The sequence below is a fragment of the Coturnix japonica genome, chromosome 1 (genome assembly GCF_054131305.1).
Source record: "Coturnix japonica strain WE chromosome 1, WE-NBRP24, whole genome shotgun sequence".
Lineage (NCBI taxonomy): Eukaryota > Metazoa > Chordata > Aves > Galliformes > Phasianidae > Coturnix > Coturnix japonica.
This window is the reverse complement of record NC_140663.1, coordinates 43495490-43513818: the sequence shown is the minus strand read 5'-3', so window position 1 is coordinate 43513818 and position 18329 is coordinate 43495490. Positions and strand designations below refer to the sequence as shown.

The 18329-nt window shown below is 48.1% G+C and overlaps 7 protein-coding genes across 7 annotated transcripts; 3 read left to right on the top strand and 4 right to left on the bottom strand.

The window, feature by feature from the left end:
• Positions 1 to 6480: 6480 nt before the first annotated feature.
• On the bottom strand, positions 6481 to 8007 carry LOC107312358 (histone H3). The gene has a single exon (XM_085515825.1). The coding sequence runs from the start codon at positions 8005 to 8007 to the stop codon at positions 7597 to 7599; it is 411 nt and encodes a 136-aa protein (XP_085371951.1). The 3' UTR covers positions 6481 to 7596.
• On the top strand, positions 6503 to 6875 carry LOC146762370 (histone H4). The gene has a single exon (XM_085515979.1). It carries the CDS (start codon positions 6503 to 6505, stop codon positions 6812 to 6814), a length of 312 nt encoding a protein of 103 aa, XP_085372105.1. The 3' UTR covers positions 6815 to 6875.
• Positions 8008 to 8021: 14 nt separating the features above from the next.
• Positions 8022 to 10459, top strand: LOC107306773 (histone H3). The gene has a single exon (XM_015850123.3). The coding sequence runs from the start codon at positions 8835 to 8837 to the stop codon at positions 9243 to 9245; it is 411 nt and encodes a 136-aa protein (XP_015705609.2). The 5' UTR covers positions 8022 to 8834; the 3' UTR covers positions 9246 to 10459.
• Positions 9940 to 10459, bottom strand: LOC146762369 (histone H4). Its single transcript, XM_085515994.1, has one exon. The coding sequence runs from the start codon at positions 10426 to 10428 to the stop codon at positions 10117 to 10119; it is 312 nt and encodes a 103-aa protein (XP_085372120.1). The 5' UTR covers positions 10429 to 10459; the 3' UTR covers positions 9940 to 10116.
• A 3158-nt stretch (positions 10460 to 13617) lies between these two features.
• LOC107312376 (histone H2B 1/2/3/4/6) lies at positions 13618 to 14615 on the top strand. Its single transcript, XM_015859735.3, has one exon. The coding sequence runs from the start codon at positions 13676 to 13678 to the stop codon at positions 14054 to 14056; it is 381 nt and encodes a 126-aa protein (XP_015715221.2). The 5' UTR covers positions 13618 to 13675; the 3' UTR covers positions 14057 to 14615.
• A 507-nt stretch (positions 14616 to 15122) lies between these two features.
• LOC107312371 (histone H1) lies at positions 15123 to 15917 on the bottom strand. The gene has a single exon (XM_015859721.3). It carries the CDS (start codon positions 15842 to 15844, stop codon positions 15188 to 15190), a length of 657 nt encoding a protein of 218 aa, XP_015715207.2. The 5' UTR covers positions 15845 to 15917; the 3' UTR covers positions 15123 to 15187.
• Positions 15918 to 17637: 1720 nt separating this feature from the next.
• LOC107312394 (histone H2A) lies at positions 17638 to 18191 on the bottom strand. Its single transcript, XM_015859792.3, has one exon. The coding sequence runs from the start codon at positions 18141 to 18143 to the stop codon at positions 17754 to 17756; it is 390 nt and encodes a 129-aa protein (XP_015715278.2). The 5' UTR covers positions 18144 to 18191; the 3' UTR covers positions 17638 to 17753.
• Between the last annotated feature and the right edge of the window lie 138 nt (positions 18192 to 18329).

Genomic DNA, 18329 nt, shown 5'->3' with positions numbered 1-18329 from the left:
TTTATTTAAGCATCTTGGTTTCAGCCAAAACAGTTAATAGCACATCAGTGTTTGAGTGATGGGAGCATGCCCAGGTCCAAACATATTTCTACATATTAAACATTTTTCTACACAAAAGAGGAAATCATTGATTTAAGAACAGTGCATCACAGGTGTTGGTGTAGTCATGGAACAACAAAAGCACATGGTGTCACAGACACACAAGACCTTTGAGTCCACACAAAATATATCCTTTTGTTCAAAAAGTATTCGCGTGGGTGATGATGTCTCTCAGATAGACTGGTCTCAGAGAATGTTATTCAGCCTGTTTTTGCATCAATACCTGTACTTCATAGTTCTTTGTCTTCTCCAATAAAGATAACAAGTGAAATGATATAAAAAAAAAAAAAAGAAAAAAAAAAAGAAGAAGAAAGAAAGAAAGAAACTACATGCAGTTACATAAACATTTCCCAGGATGCAGACAATAAATAAATAAATAAATAAACAACAACAACAAAAAAAAACCAGTGAAGTAATAAATGAATATTCTCCTTTTGGTTAAGCATCACAGTGACAATAGTGTGTTGAGTATGTATTTGACCAGTCTTTTCCTTCAGAATGATGCACACTTTTATTGAATAAGTTGCTTGATTAATAGGACTTGTAAAGGGACCCCTCTGGAGAGCAGAAAGGCACTTTCCAAATTTCTATGCTACTAAGCCATCTTCCATGGTCTTAAATCGTTTTCAAACCTTTCCAACCTTGTCGTTCTATGAAATGAAGATACATTTTTTTTTCTACTGCCTTTCAGAAGGAGAAGTTCCCTTGGGTTGTGGTATTTATCAGGTATGTAAGAGAGATCATTTACCTAATTTAAATATGTGTATGCCTATATTTATATATGGAGAGAGAGAGAATGAATTTTCTTTTGTTGGAGGCAACTCTACTGAAGTGAGTAAAACTTGACACTGTGACTGTGTGAAATTTTATGCAATGGATAAATGCTCATTGATCTTTTCATAGGTTACTCTCAAACCCCTTCACATAAACACTGATTTCCTTTTCCTCTTATACCTTTCTATAAGTAAAAAATATAATAAATTAAAAATAATTTCAAATCTGGTGTAATGCAGATAAACTTTCTGGATAATATCATCAGAACATTCCTGTTCATGATCCTTTGAAAGCCCACTGCTTAGACATCAAAGGAGATGAAAACACTTGTTGTTAAAATTAACAATAATATTGCTGTCGATTTACCTCAGGTCTGTAGTACATGATCAAGTTAGAAACATGAAAGAAAATCACATGACTCCATTCATACAGCCTCAGAGGCTGAGATGCTCACATTCAGGAATTATGAATGGAGAGACTGGTATCTCAAAGCCACTTACTTCACAGCTGTACAAGTGCAGCAGAATCTCTTCATTGGTAGGGAGAATAAAAAAAACCTCTTTGTATACAATAGTAAGAAAAATGCTGATTGATGTAAAATGCAGATGACTCTTTGTTCTTCTTTCTTTATTGCTTTCATCTTTAAAAATTCTCTCTGAATGCTTCCAGTGCTGCTGGGACTGGCTGTCAGTGTTACTTCATCTGTAGTTTCTCTATGTTGTGGCTACTGTGTGGGATAAACAGCCAAGGATCAGTCAGGGTTATCACTTTCCCCTATTACTAAATACTGTTTTCATACTGTGGACTCCACAGCTGGGAATGAACAACAGTGCAAGCTGACTTATAAACTGCTTCTGCAAAGAGCCTGCTCTCATCAAAGCATTTCTCTTTTGTTCTTTCTTTACTAGAAAACCTGATGCCTGTCTGCACACTAGATCTTCAAGAGCATCAGATAGCAGCTAATAGCACCAGAGACTAACCTGGAAATCTGAAAGTTATGATAACACTTTAACCTCAGCATTTACGAAGTGTTCATCATTATGAAAGCAGCTGCATTTTTCAGGAGTCATTTCTATAGAGGGGAGAGATGGAGCCACCCTCACCTTTTCTCTCATCACCTTCAGCTCTTCATTTGGAAAAAGTCCATGGAGACAGAATTTCATCCAACAGTCACACTGCTCATGGTGCAACTATTTTACACAGTACTGCAACGATAGGGAGATAAAGTATCCTCTGTTGTGCACTCCCTTCCTATTCTGCTCATTATTGACAGTGAGTTGCATTGCAGCGCTTTTGGAGCACTGAAGAAATGGATTACTTAGCTGTGCATTTATGGTTTGTAGGTGTGACAGGATGTTTTCATTGTAATCAACCTGTAGGTTGCAGTGAAGGTTAAAGATAGCGGCATAGATTATGCATCTGAAGGATCAGGGATTGGGGTGGGAGGACACACAGTGAAACTGAGAGCTATAATCTAAAAAAGCTGGATACTCTTTTGGATCAGGAACCTCCAAAACACCTCAATTTTGGAGAGCCCAAGATGCGAATGCTGTAAAAGTCATGCAGAGAAACAAGGAAACAGATTTTTCTGCAGGGCCTGCAAGGGAAAAAAAGGGGTTTCAAACTAACATATGAAAGATTTAGATTAGATAGAAGAAAAAGGGCTTTTTTTATTTTTTTACAGTCAGGGTGGGGAGATGTTGGCACAAGTTGCCCAGAGGGGCAGTGGATGTCCCATCCTTGGAAATGCCCGAGGTCTGGCTGGGGGGGCTCTGAGCACACTGATAGAGCTGTAGTGACTGTTCATTGCTGGGCAGTTGGATCAGATGGCTTTTTGGAGTCCCTTCCAACCCAGTGCTTCTACAAACTGTATCTTCGTGTCTGTGTAGGTAGTGAAGTTCACACAGCATGCTGGTTCCAGACATCTGTTGAGTCTGACAACTGCTGAAGGACTTTACAGCTACGCTCGAGCAGTTCTTGTTTTTGTTTTTGTTTTTTTGGTTTTTTGTTTGTTTTGTTTTGTTTTTAAATGGAGAGAATTCCAACAGCAATTGTCATATTAGATTTGAGTTTTCGTTTTGAATCTAAGAGTCATAAAGTTTGGAAAAAACCCCTGCGGTCATCATGCAGTCCCTAAAGAATTATTAAGACAGTCCAGTACAGAGTGATTTTAATGAGGTTTATAAAGATCTATCAGAGATGGATCCTGTAATTCTTGTGGTAGAAGCTGCTGTGATCCACATGGCATTAGAATTACCATTTTTCACCTGAAGGCAAATTAATTAGAATGTAACAGTGGTGATCTTCAGCACACAGCTTCAGGTGGAGCCCAAAGGCAAATTCTCACTTGAGAAGAAGTGCTGTTGTGCACCTGGACAAACAAAGAGACCTGAAGGGAGCAGTCAGTCCAGGTGTCAGGTCCATCAGGATTCTGCACCTGAACAAGAGCAGAAACAAGGGCTGAGCTCACCAAAACTCAGTCTAGCAGAAGTATAGGGGACTACTTATCACCCAGGTTCAATACGTAGGATTCTCTTTAATACTGAGAGGTAAGCATCCCGCTTGCCTGCAGACCTGTTTTATGGAAGACGACCTGTGCAGAGGTGGAGGCTGATGGCCTGTGTGGGGTCTGACAACTCTGATTCTCCACTGAGATTCACAGAACATTGATTTTTTTTGTGCGTGTTTCTTTAATTGACATAGCTGTTCTTTATTTGCATGCAATATGATGCTTATAGTGTTTTTCATCACAAATGTTGTTATTTCAGGCAGAAGTTCATTTCCATGCTTACTCAACGTAATTAGACTTTGAGAACATTCTCATTTCCCTGGGAAAATGCTGTAATCTTTATTTCATCCCTTGACAGATTTATCAGGAAAGAACTGTAGCACATTTATCACAAGCTTCTGCTTTAGTGCAAAGTGAATCCATTGCCTCCAGACTGCAAATCTACTATAATAATTATCTTGGCTGGTTAAAAACAGCAACCCACTACAAAGACTGTGTAAATTGATCTTAATTCTCCAAACAAATTGAAAAGACATATGAGGAAAGATCTCATAGGAGAACATCACCTCCTTGAAGACAACGCCTAAACTGTTTTCCCCAGAAGCTCAAAGTAGATCTGCAGAAAGAAAACAAGTTTTGAATTTCACCTCATGTTAAGTCTCCTCCTTGAAATGTTGGTTGTCACATGGGAAGGTTAGGAGGAAAAGAACAGCACTCATCATCCTTCCCACTCTGTCCCAGCTAATGGGGAAAGATTAATTGTAAAAGTGATCGATGAATCATAGAGTCATAGAATTACCCAGGTTGGAAAAGACCTTGGAGATCATCAAGTCCACAGCCTAACCAGTACCCTAACTCTAACAATCCTCTGCTAAATCATATCCCTGAGAACCACATCCAAACGGCTCTTAAACACAGCCAGGGATGACGATTCAACCACCTCCCTGGGGAGCCTATTCCAGTACAATGAGCTTAATAGCAATTTGTTGGTTTAATGAGTATCAAAATCCACACAAATGAACAGCCAGGACAAAAAGATAAACACAGGCTGTGGAATATGACAAAGACAAGGTGAAGTGAGACTTCAGAATTTAATAAATGCAGATTTCTCAGCAATGCATTCTGCTTTCCTGAACACTGAAACACCAGAGCTCCTGTAAGTAAGGAGTGGGCCCCTTCCTTGGGTTTGATTTAGTTTTGTTGAGGAGTGGCCTACGGCATCAATAGCATACACATTTATATTCTGGAACTACAGCTGGCAGTGAAAGAAAGACACAGTGCACATACTTCACACCAAAGTAAAAATAGGAAACTTTATGTCACTTGGTGTGGAAAGATAGAACTGGGTAAACAAAACTTGAATTTCCAAATAAATGGAAAGACAAAAATACTTCTCAAGTTATTCAAGCACAACAGTATAATACAGCAATCTGTTGTACATCCCTACACAATACTATCATATCTGCACAGATTGTTTACAACTGATTGTAACAGAAATGCATGCATTCGTAGTTGAAATATTGTTTATTTTCTTATTGATTATTTGTAGGTCAAGGATGAATTTCGTTGTTAGCAGTCTGATTCTTCAGCTGGGTTGTCACACAGGGATAAGAAGTGGACAAGGATAAGAAGTTGGCAATTTAAAGAAAATTGATACTCAGGGGAAAAAATACAAAAATTAAGAAAAGGTTCAATTTCCTGGTGGGGGGTCAGGGGGGAGAAATACACAAAATAATTGTTGAGGTGAGAAAAAGATTCTAATGAATCAAACAGAAGTAAGAAACTGATGCTAAAAGAGACCTTATCTGTTTGGCAAAGAAGCATTCAGACACACTGGGTATGAAAAGTGGGCAGAATAGGTTGAATCGCAGAATACATATTCCCTCTAACTCAAAACAAGTGTAGGAGAATGTTTACTGAAAACTCTGTAAGAATAACGTCTGAACCATTCAAAGTTATTAGGCTAATGAAAGCAAAGATATAAAAAAGATGTGCAAAGAGAAACAAGTAAGTCACGATTGAAAAGAATTACATCAGATGGGATGGGAAAAACAAATGTTTTCAGCAGTCTTGAAGAACAGATGTCTTTTGTGTCTGGACAAGTGTAGGGAGAAACACTCATCACAGGCATGGAGAAGCATAGGATGTGAAATAGTAAGAGGAGCGATAGGTGAGGAAGTCAACACAGAAACATTATGAAGCTTCCTGTTGTACTGCATTCATTCTGTTAACAGCAAATGAGGGAGAAAATACGCATATATCAGTTCACACTTTTTTTCTTCAAAGCCTTCTCAAACTTTGTAAATTAATATATTAAGCGGGATTAAATTTATTAATAGGCAAACAATGTTATAACATACGTAACTTTCCAAACTTAATGGAAAAAAGATGTCAAAAAACTATGGGATGTAAGAAAAAAAGTTCAGTCTCATGCAATAGAATGTAACAAAGTGGACACGATTTTATGGCTTTTCAGAACACTCTTACAATAAAATTTAAAGACGTGGGAAGAAACAAGAGGGCTGGTAGTGTACAATACACAGCTATGTTCAAAAGAAAGGGAAGAAAAACGACAAAGAATGAAACACAAATGCAATACAACAATGGAAAAGCATCGCGTAATTACCAAAGAAAAAATGGTAACGATGAAGTAGTACAACACCAGTAGGAAAGAAAAAAAACAAGTGTGTGTGTGGGGGAGAACCTTTGTGCGAGCGCCGCGAAACGGCGGCAATAAAGCTCCGGAGAGGGAGGTGGTAGCGGCGCTTCGGCCCGACCACCACCGCCATTGGTTGGCGTTTGCTGCAGAGCCGCAGCCGCCGGCGGCCGGCTACCACACCGGCACCTAAAGCCGAAACTACGGGAAACCGAGAGGCGAGAAAAAAACGGAAAAGGCAGGCAACAAAACCACACCATAACATTAACTCCACAACGCAGACAGAACGACCAGAACTAATAACCAGGTCGCCACCTCCCCCTAACGAGAAGAAAGAGCGGAGAAGGCTCCGCCCCCACAGCCCACCCCCGGCGCAGTTCTCAACCAGGTCGGACCGACGGCAATATAAACCTGGGCTGGCGACAATTCTCGCAGCAGTTGGTGAGGAATAGCGAGCTGAAGGGATGTCTGGCAGAGGCAAAGGCGGGAAGGGGCTCGGCAAAGGGGGCGCCAAGCGCCACCGTAAGGTGCTGCGCGACAACATCCAGGGCATCACCAAGCCGGCCATCCGCCGCCTGGCGCGGCGCGGCGGCGTGAAGCGCATCTCGGGGCTGATCTACGAGGAGACGCGCGGCGTGCTCAAGGTGTTCCTGGAGAACGTCATCCGCGACGCCGTCACCTACACCGAGCACGCCAAGAGGAAGACGGTCACGGCCATGGACGTGGTCTACGCGCTCAAGCGCCAGGGACGCACCCTCTACGGCTTCGGCGGCTAAAGTTACCTGACGTCACACTTCGCTTTTAAAACAACCCAAAGGCTCTTTTCAGAGCCACCCACAGCATCAACAAAAAGAGCCTTTATCACTGTGGGTCATGATTCCATTAATGAGAAATGGGGTTCCCAGCGTAACAATTACTTGTTCACTCTAGTTAGTGCACGAATCTTTATCACTGTACGTTCAAGCAACACCCATTACTTTCCGTAGTAATGAAACACATAGGAGGAACTGCAAGGAACCACTTTTTAGGAAGTTAACAGTCTTTCCGAGAACGCAGGGAACAGCTACAGAAGGAAACCAAGACCCTGACTAGGAGCTGCTGGGAGAGCCGCGTCTCAGCCAGCGACTGCAGAGTGCCGCGGGCGGGAGATTCGTGAAATGGCGCCTTGTTTTCTTCAGGTCTGTTTCGTGCTCGGGGAGAAATAAAGCGAGGTGGGAGGGGAATGGGAGGAGACAGGCTCCGTTGGAATCGCCTCAGGTTACTCCTTCCCCCTGCTGAGGATGAAGCCACTGCAGTCACTGCCCCAACGTTAAATTCCGATCACCGTCACGGACCCCCAAGATACCGAACTTCGTGAGCGCTGCCTTTTTAAGGATAGAAAGCTGAATAAACGCAGTTTGAAACTTAACACCTCCCCTCCCTCCCCCCCCCCAAGAGCTCCAAAAAGAGCACTTGACACAAATCGCACATCGCTGCCAGCAGTGATACAGCTCTCCCCAGTGCTAGCGTGGTGGCTCTTAAAAGAGCCTTTGGGTTTGGCAATGAAGGGACAGCGGCCTCAGGCGCGCTCCCCGCGGATGCGCCGGGCGAGCTGGATGTCCTTGGGCATGATGGTGACGCGCTTGGCGTGGATGGCGCACAGGTTGGTGTCCTCGAAGAGCCCCACCAGGTAGGCCTCGCTGGCCTCCTGCAGCGCCATGACGGCCGAGCTCTGGAAGCGCAGGTCGGTCTTGAAGTCCTGCGCGATCTCGCGCACCAGGCGCTGGAAGGGCAGCTTGCGGATCAGCAGCTCCGTGGACTTCTGGTAGCGCCGGATCTCGCGCAGCGCCACCGTGCCGGGCCGGTAGCGGTGCGGCTTCTTGACGCCGCCCGTGGCCGGCGCGCTCTTGCGGGCCGCCTTGGTGGCCAGCTGCTTGCGGGGCGCCTTCCCGCCTGTCGACTTACGCGCCGTCTGCTTTGTACGCGCCATTTACTCCAAGTGCCGCACAAGTGAAAGAAAGCGAGTTCCACTCACGGCTCTTACTTATATAGATGAAACCCCGCCTGTTCGCCTCTGATTGGTCAACAATGCAATGAATTTAATTGGCTAAATCTAAGCCGTCTGTAATTCCTAGCTTGCAAAGTAGCTTGTAAGCTTTCTAGTACATCATGTAGTATCTTCAACTTCTTTTCTGTTACGTACTTGTTCGGTTAGATGTGGCGTCGTGATGTAGGCCATATTTGTTTCCAGAAATAGACTTATATGAAAGTTTTAAGGTTTAAGTGCAAACAAAACAAAACATCTGACTTCTTAGGAAACCCTTCCCTAAACTCAGTGTGACATCAGAGACCAAGACACTTGGTACTTTCTCTCCAGACAACAAATCAGAAAAAAGCCATCTTTATGATACGAAACGGCTCGTGACTTCCTGATTGATAGATGACTAAAAACAAAACAAATCCTGTAGGCATGTTTTCACTGCTGATAAATATCTGGCTTCCTTCTGCAGGTTAAATAAGGGGTGTGAGAATGCCACATATTGCACAAGGTGACTGAGAGAAGACAACTAGGTAAAAGCAATAAAAGCTTCACGTATCAGTGGAAGCAAAAAAGTGAAACGCTAGGATTTAAGTTTTAAAGGGCGGCATTAAGGACAGTAAGTGGTTAACGCGGGGTTTTCAAATTGGACCAATGATATTTGTCCATTAGCCAGCCAATGGCAATGCAGCGGTTGCTATAAAATAGGGTCAGGGAAACGCAGTAAGTCAGAAGTTTTTTTACGGCTTCTGCGTGCGACACTAAGGGCTTGGTGTGCGATGGCGCGTACGAAGCAGACGGCGCGTAAGTCGACAGGCGGGAAGGCGCCCCGCAAGCAGCTGGCCACCAAGGCGGCCCGCAAGAGCGCGCCGGCCACGGGCGGCGTCAAGAAGCCGCACCGCTACCGGCCCGGCACGGTGGCGCTGCGCGAGATCCGGCGCTACCAGAAGTCCACGGAGCTGCTGATCCGCAAGCTGCCCTTCCAGCGCCTGGTGCGCGAGATCGCGCAGGACTTCAAGACCGACCTGCGCTTCCAGAGCTCGGCCGTCATGGCGCTGCAGGAGGCCAGCGAGGCCTACCTGGTGGGGCTCTTCGAGGACACCAACCTGTGCGCCATCCACGCCAAGCGCGTCACCATCATGCCCAAGGACATCCAGCTCGCCCGACGCATCCGCGGGGAGCGCGCCTGAGGCCGCTGTCCCTTTGTTGCCAAACCCAAAGGCTCTTTTAAGAGCCACCACGTTAGCACTGGGGAGAGCTTTATCACTCTTCTGGCAGCGGCTGTGTGATTTATGTTGAGTGCTCCTTTTGGTGCTCTCGGTGGAGCTCATCGAGAAGCGGGGGATGGGGGTGTGTTAGGTTTCTAGCTGCGTTTTTTGCCCGCCCACAACTATTGTGTGAGAGCAATAGCTCTCAGTCTGGAGGTTACCAGAAGCGGCGTGGTGGGAGAATATAAGGGCGGGGACGGATAACTGTGTCCGGAGCCATATGGAACGTAGTGGGGGTGGGTAGTCAGTTCGAGCGTGCCTTGACTTTTTCCTATACCTGAAGCACTACGAAGCGCTTACGGACGTTTCTTCCCGCTCTTGCAAAAGCGCTGATAAGAAAAAGCGCTGCCATTTCATGGACTACGCGCCTGAGGCTGCACTCTGCAGACGCTGGCCGAGAAGTGTTTCTCAGAACCGAGCGCCGATCGCCAGTGCCCTGCTCTGCTCTCGTGACTGAAATACGTTCCCGGACCCAGGAGCGGCCGTTGGCAGGGGAGGAAATTGGGCGGGGCCGTAACACTGTTCCCCTCGGCCCCCTGGCCCTGAACGAGCCGCTTCAGCGAATGGCATTCCACAACTGTTCCCTAATGTTTTCCAGGTATAATAAAAGCAATTCTTTCTCTAAACAACGATTTATTCATTATACGCAAGGAAGAATGAAAACATGGTTATTTCCATAAACTACCATCGCTCAGCTACTAACAGTGATAAAGGCTCTTTTTGTTGATGTTGTGGGTGGCTCTGAAAAGAGCCTTTGGGTTGTTTTAAAAGCGAAGTGTGACGTCAGGTAACTTTAACCACCGAAGCCGTAGAGGGTGCGTCCCTGGCGCTTGAGCGCGTAGACCACGTCCATGGCCGTGACCGTCTTCCTCTTGGCGTGCTCGGTGTAGGTGACGGCGTCGCGAATGACGTTCTCCAGGAACACCTTGAGCACGCCGCGCGTCTCCTCGTAGATCAGCCCCGAGATGCGCTTCACGCCGCCGCGCCGCGCCAGACGGCGGATGGCCGGCTTGGTGATGCCCTGAATGTTGTCGCGCAGCACCTTACGGTGGCGCTTGGCGCCCCCTTTGCCGAGCCCCTTGCCGCCTTTGCCTCTGCCAGACATCCCGTCAGCCCGCTATTCCTCAGCAACTGCTGTGGGAATTGCCGCCAGCCCGGCTTTATATTGCCGTCGGTCCGACCTGGTTGAGAACTGCGTCAGGGGGGCGTAGTGGAGGTGGGGTCTTTCTGCTCTTTCCCTTTGTCAGTGTAGGGGCGGGCACTGCGCCGCGTTTCCGGGCGGTCCAGTTATTGTTTCTGGGTACGTCCGCGTGTAGCTGAGAAGCGTTTACGGTTTGATCTCGTTCGTGCCTGTTTTTCTCTCTTCTCTCCCGCCGCATAACGCCTTTCTTCCTGTTGTCGTTGCTTCGGCACTCGGTACTGGCGTGGGAGCGGGCTGCTGCCGTCTGCAGCTCTGTAGCAGATGGTAACCAATGGCAGCGGCGGTGGTGGGGCCGGGTTGCCTCTCCCACCTCCCTCTCCGTAGCTCCGCCGCCGCCATTTCGCGGCGCTCGCACAAAGGCGCTTCTCGGCGTGTTGCCGCGGCGCTCAAAAAAGTCTGTCGTTACTAGGAAAAGCGCAGCAGCGTTACGTACGTCACGTATTTTGTTCGTTTTCTTTTTTTTGTTTCCTATTTCTCGTTTTGGTCGGTGGGTGCCCGCTCTTTTTTTTTTTTTTTTTTTTTTTTTTTTTTTTTTTTGAGGAGAAACGGAGTTAAATCTTTTTTCTTTGCTTTGCCTGTGTTTCACCAAGTGGTCTCTGGGCTTTGCTTATAGGGCTGATGTGCTGAGGAGGGGACGGGTTTGGATTTCAGTTCATGCACCCAAGGATATCAGTAGGTTGTTGCGTATCCTCTTAAGAACAAAGCATTGCTTACTTGTTTTTTTCTTTGAAATCTTCTTTCAAGTTTTTTAACTGCACTTTCTTAAAACACCATTTTAATGGATTTTATCATCTTAATCAGTTTTTCAGATCTGAACTAAACATCTCCTAACTCAGAAAATGGAGGGAAAGTTCCCACTGCCCCTTTATTATTATTTCATCTTTTTCCTCCCTCTTCGCATCTGCCTGCAGCAGTTCCTTAATGCTGGAGAAATGTGAGCTATTTACTCCTCCTTTTAGCGGTTACAATGTCTTCAGATGACAGTGACACTCAGCATCTCATCAAGATAGAAAATCTGCACCTGTAGATGGCCACATGTACAGAGTAATGCAGCTATGCTTCATATTTCAGTCAGAAACTCTACAAGTATGGTTGCTACCGTTACCTTCAGAGTAGGTTTTTAAACTGTGATTCTAACGTGTGCTTTGTCTCCCATGTTTTAACAACTTCTGATGCTTTGTGCTAGTAACTAGGTATTCCTCTTCAATATCTGCTTATTTTGTAACAGCTACCAGAACATCTTGGTTCTTTTATTTGTATTTCATAGTGAAAATACACTCAGCCAAATGAAATGAAGTTCAGAAACCAAGTCACGGGGATTGATCTTGGCTTCTTCAGCCCAGAGCAGAGAAGGATGCAAGATGACCTTATTGCAGCCTTACAAATCTTAAAAGGAGCTTATAAACAGAAAGTAGTGAATTTTGTTTTTTTGCACGGATAGATGGAGATAGATAGGATGGGGGGGGGAGGGGGGGAGATGGCTTTAAACAAAAGGAGGGGAGATTTAGATTAGGTGCTGGTGGAATTTTTCACTCAGAGGGTGGTGAGGTGCTGGCACAGCTGCCCAGAGAAGCTGCAGCACCCCATCCCTGAAGGTTCAAGGGCGGGTTGGATGGGGACCTGGGCAGCCTGAGCTGGTGGGTAGCAGCCCTGCCTATGGAACAGGGTAGGACAGGATGGGCTTTGAGTTCTCTTTCAACCTGAGCTATTCTATGGTTTATCTCCAACAATTCTCACTGCACTTAAGTCTTTTTTGTCTCTACTTCTTGTAAATAAATGGGCTCTGCTTGTTGTTTTTTTGTTTGTTTGTTTGTTTTGTTATTTTCAGGAGCTCTTGGCCTTGGGAAGGTAAACTCTAATTCCAAGATGATGCCCAGTTGTCTGACTTTCCCTCCCTCCCAGCATTCCTAGTCAAAGATGCTACAGAATGCACAACAACTGAAGTCAGGATAATACTCCTAAGTCTTGTGTTACCTGCAGCTTTTTGAAGCAATAGACACTGACAGAACTGTATTTCTGACTTCAGACCACAGCATTTTCCAGCTGCATTTGTGCAGACCTCTCTCCTGCTATTCCACCCCTATCACTCCCAATGTGCACCTGTGTGTAAAGGCACAGCAATGTTTGCCCTGCAGAGGAGTTCACAGATGTTCAGGGAGCTGCTACTGCTTGGCAGAGCTGATCTCAGTGCTTTTCTGCATTATTTTTACACCAATAGAAAGACATAAATATGGGAAGGTAGGTATTCAGATGGACTGCAGCATCAAAAGGAAACAGTTCCGTTGTTATCACCAGAATCTTTACAACTCTATTTAGAAATCCTAAAAAATGCTATTTTGTTGTGATTTTAGTGGTTCAGTCCTTTTCATCTCCATTTAGGTATGCCAGATGAGTTTCTTCTATAGGCTTATGCCAACTATCTTGTGTGATACCCAGAAATTCTGGGCTTTGAACAACCTTAGAGGTTGCAAAAGAAGAAGGCATTATTATAGCACTGCTATGGACTGTGTTATAGTCCTAGCTCCAATCAAAATGTAAACACTTTGAAAGTGAATAGTAACATTCTCAAGTACTCAAGTTAATATTCTCTAAATTTGCTGATTAAATCAGAGCTTTTGTCCTATTTCAAGTTCTGGCAACCGAACCAAATAGGTCAGAAGAGCTCCATTCCCAAGCCAGCATAATTTTTCAGTTTGTGTATGTGGCTGCTATAAGTGTAGGCTATTAAGTAAGTATTCAGGTTTATTTCATATTCAGGGGGAAAAAAAGGTGGAGACAACTCTCTCAGCTTTCTCCAGGCGTTTTGTTTTGTCTTCTCGAGATTGCTGTATGTACCTGCAGACCCCGCCAGGCAACGGGAGACACCCAGGCCACACGGCCCCGGGTGGAAGCCCGGCTTTGCCGCTGAGCGGAGATTGAAAGAGCTCACAGTGATTGGTTGATGGGATTTGAAGTGTTACCCAGTAGCAGCGTGGGATTTGAGATGGACCAATTACGGAGCTGTTCGGACGGAGTGATGCGTCACGGGCTCCGTTATCCAATCAGAGCGCGGATAACGAAGGCAGTCGATTTGCATACGGCCCCTATAAATAGGCGAGCAGTGCGTGTAGCCGGCACTCCGCTGCGCCGAAGGGATCGTCGAGTGTTCGTCATGCCTGAGCCGGCCAAGTCTGCCCCCGCCCCCAAGAAGGGCTCCAAGAAGGCGGTCACCAAGACCCAGAAGAAGGGTGACAAGAAGCGCAAGAAGAGCCGCAAGGAGAGCTACTCGATCTACGTGTACAAGGTGCTGAAGCAGGTGCACCCCGACACGGGCATCTCGTCCAAGGCCATGGGCATCATGAACTCGTTCGTCAACGACATCTTCGAGCGCATCGCCGGCGAGGCGTCGCGCCTGGCGCACTACAACAAGCGCTCGACCATCACGTCGCGGGAGATCCAGACGGCCGTGCGGCTGCTGCTGCCCGGTGAGCTGGCCAAGCACGCGGTCTCGGAGGGCACCAAGGCGGTCACCAAGTACACCAGCTCCAAGTAGAGCGGTGCGGATTAACTCGATTTTAACCCAAAGGCTCTTTTCAGAGCCACCATTTATTCTAGTAAAAGAGCTGTGTTACTGTTTTTTTTAACTGCGGAGTGTAGCGTGGGTTTTTAAGTGAATGAAATGAACGCGAGTGCCTGAAGCATATAGAACAGAAAATAATCGCTTCACTTCGCATTTTGGAGGTCTCAGTTCCAAATCAGCCGAGCAGCAGCAGCAGCAATTGACCGAGTTAACTGTTGCTCGGTAGCCGTTCTGTTGCATTAGCGCGGTACACACGGCTCCTGCAACAGTCACTGTGCTGCTCTCTGCTGTCAGGACACCGTCAGGAAGGTGAGTGCTTTGTTTTCGTCTTGATTCTTGTGATAAAATGTTTTGCCAAGAATATTTTTATTTACAAGTCTACTCCAAATAGGAAATCCGCATTGCTGTTTAAAACAAAAACTTCGCGTTACATTCATTGAAACTGTTCACCCGTAAAGAATCTTAATTCTCCCTGTTGTTTCATTCATTAATAAAGGGATGCAAAGCAGCCCATGGGGCCGCGCTGTTAAGCGCCATCGCGTCCTTTTCCCTTTCCGCTGTCGTACACTCCATCATCGCACGGGGAAGGACCTCACACCGTTTCTCCGCTGTGCAAAAGCAGCCGTGGAGCTGCGCCGAGCGGCGGCTCCGGGGGCGGGATGGGGCGGAGACGTGAGAACGGCTCCGTCTGCGCGGGGGCGGTGCCGGAAGGGGGCGGTGCCGGAGCTGACCAATCACGGCCTAGCGCGGGTTATTTAAACCCGCCCCGAGTAGGAGAGAGGGGCTGGCGCCGCCCTGCCGGGTCGCGTCCTTCTGCACGGGAGGGGGGGGGGGGGGGGGGGGGGGGGGGGGGGGGGGGGGCGGGAGGAGAAGCGGCGCTGCTGGCGCCTTGCTCCCGGCATGCACGTAGCCAAGAGAACGGGCTCTTATCTGCCGTGTGGGTTGCAGCCAATGCGCCCAAATCTGAATCTCCGCAAGCGAGATGATTTAGTTGTGCTACAGCGGTTCTCGCAGCATTTCAGCTCTTTCTGAGAATAAGTGGGTGGCTCTTAAAAGAGCCTTTGGGTTTATTTAAATGAAGAGACTCGAATGTCTTCTGTCATCTTACTTTTTTTTTGTTGCTGCCTTCTTTGCCTTGGCTGCCTTGGGTTTGGCAGCCTTGGATTTGGCAGCTTTGGGCTTCACCGCCTTTGCCTTAGCCGGGCTCTTGGTGGCCTTCTTGGGGCGGCCGGCCTTGGTCGCCTTCTTGGGGCTCTTGGTTGCCTTCTTGGTGGCAGCAGCCGCCGGCTTCTTGGCTTTCTTAGGGCTCTTCTTCACTGCCGCCGCCTTCTTGGGCTTCTTGGCGGCGGCTGCCGGCTTCTTGGCCGCCGGCTTCTTGGGCTTGGCCGCAGGCTTTTTCTTAGTTGCTTTCTCTTTGGTCTCACCCGGCTTTTTATTCAGCTTGAAAGAGCCCGAGGCGCCGGTGCCCTTGGTCTGCACCAGGGTGCCTTTGTTGACCAGACTCTTGAGCCCCAACTTGATGCGGCTGTTGTTCTTCTCCACGTCGTAGCCGCCGGCGGCCAGCGCCTTCTTGAGCGCGGCGAGGGAGAGCCCCTTGCGCTCCTTGGAGGCGGACACGGCCTTGGTGATCAGCTCGGTGACGCTGGGGCCCGCGGGCTTGCGGGCTTTGGCGCCGCCCGCCGCCTTCTTCGGCTTCTTAGCGGCGGCCTTAGCGCCGGGCGCAGACACCGCGGGCGCGGCAACGGGCGCGGTCTCCGACATGGTGACAGTCGTCCTCACAGATCGGGGGGAACCACTGGGCCTGGAGCAAGTCGGCGGCCTCGTATTTATAGAGCGGAGCCGGGCGGTGATTGGTGCGCTACAGAGCCCGCCCCGCCGCACGGCTCAGAGCTCCCTTCTCCCCGCTCATTTTGTGTTTCTTAAGAGGAGAAAAAGCGCGTTTTTTCTATAATTTCCGCCACCGAATCGCCCCAAGTCCCAGCGGCGAGGAGGGGAAAGGCTGCTGCTGCCACGGGCGGAGTTTCTCTCCGGAGAAGCGAAGGGTGAGTTTAAAAAGAGTCGATAAACCCCGAGTCCTGGACCTGGGCAGACCTCGGGAGACAGAAACTTTTGTTTTTCCTTCTAAATAAAATCTGCACCGTGGGAAGCTGCACCCCCAGAGCAATGAATTCTTGTTCTTTAAAGGGTCTTCTCTTAACCTGAGACGAAACCCAGTAGCTGGGGATGTTATTTTCATCACAAATTGATTTCAAAGAGGAGGAAGTAACACAGGCTCATAGAGAGCACTGAATATGGATTAGAAATTAGCTCCTTTGTCTCCGGCCCTTTGACCCATTAAAAATAATAGAAATCAATTAAAGAAGTGCTTGGTGCAGAGAGGTGAGGAGCAGCCCGACATCCCCTGAAGGACTTCTCTTGCCCCAGGAGCAGATGGCCTCGGAGCACTGCACTGTGCTGCTGGTGCAGCCGCATACAGGGATCCATCCCTATTGCTGTGCCACAGCAGCACTGAGCACCTCAGCAAAGGGGGCTGACACGGGGGTAGATCTCACTGATCACTGCGATCGGTACCTGGGATTCTGTCCCTCAGCCGTGCTTTTATTTCGGTCTGGTTTGGCGGACATCTGAGTCAGCGCAACTGAGGCAGGCGCTGCTGCAGGTGGTTTCCCATTCCCTCGTGGCTGTGGCACTCCCTGCGTTCTTATGGGGGCTCTCCCTGCAGAACACACCCTGCATACCCTGGGGTTACCGCACACAGCCCAGCTCAAACCCTGGAAGCAGCATCAGAAGCATCTGCAGGCCCTGTTACTCTGCCAGCAGGAGGGACAGAGCCTCTGGCACATATCATTGAGGCCACAGAATAAACGCATTTAATTTCTCATATCAAGAAGTGCTCATTCCAGTTCTCTGTACCATTTTGTTTGTTTCCCATACCAGGAAATGCTCCTTCTATTTCTCTGCACTGTTTCCATAGTTGCCTGCAGCCCTTGTTTCTCCTACAGTAGCTGCTCTTTCCCTATATGTAACCATTTGTTGCACTACAATGTAACAGCATTTTGCTTCCTGTAATTTCGTGTGCTATTAAAATACACTCACTGAGCTCCGAATGGGGATTTGTTCCTGTCTCAACATCTCTATTACAGCGTTCATTGCTGTGAATAAGGTGCAGCCAAAGCCGGCAGCGTTCCTCCTTAGCTCACAGAGCTCTCATCCAGGTATAATGCAGCAAAGCGGCACAGCTTGGACAAGGCTGTGACAAAACTGCATTAAAGATTATTTGAAGTGCCTGAAGGGGGGAATGACTGAGCCTGTAAGCAGTGCTGGGGGCAGACCTGCTCCCAGGGGGATCAGCGAGCTCTTGGTTGACACAGACTGGAAGAAGAGGACCTTGCTGATGGTTCTTGCAGCAATATTTAACTTTTTGCCTTTCTCACCTCTACCAAACTGATTCCTTTAACACAAAATCTAACTTTTTGGCCTCTGAGCAAACATTCAGCTTTTAGCAGGTTGCTCTGAGATCGCATCTGGTGTTTACATGCCATTCTCACGCTAACAGTTTTTAGCAACAAAAGCAACATATATTTTTAGGATCTGCAGCTCCTTTATGAGGAGGTGGGTGGCTCTGAAAAGAGCCTTTGGGTTCCTTGGAGATGGGATCACTCCTCAGCTTTCACTTGGTCTTGGCCTTGTGGCTGTCTGTCTTCTTGGGCAGCAGCACAGCCTGGATGTTGGGCAGCACCCCGCCCTGCGCGATGGTGACCTTGCCCAGCAGCTTGTTGAGCTCCTCGTCGTTGCGGATGGCCAGCTGCAGGTGGCGCGGGATGATGCGCGTCTTCTTGTTGTCGCGGGCCGCGTTGCCCGCCAGCTCCAGGATCTCGGCCGTCAGGTACTCCAGCACGGCCGCCAGATACACCGGGGCGCCGGCGCCCACCCGCTCCGCGTAGTTGCCCTTGCGCAGCAGCCGGTGCACGCGGCCCACGGGGAACTGCAGCCCGGCCCGCGACGAGCGCGACTTGGCCTTGGCGCGCGCCTTCCCGCCCTGCTTGCCGCGGCCCGACATGGCTTCTAAATATCACAGCCAAATCTCCGCTCTCTTAAGGCGACTCACGAATCGCTTCATTCCCCCGTCCTTCCCCTTTTATAGCCTCCCTGAGTGGCCCGGCTCGCTTTCCGATTGGCTGGCGCTCTCTTTCTCTCGCTCCGACCAATGGCGCCGCGGATCCAAATCCACCCAATGGGCGGCGGG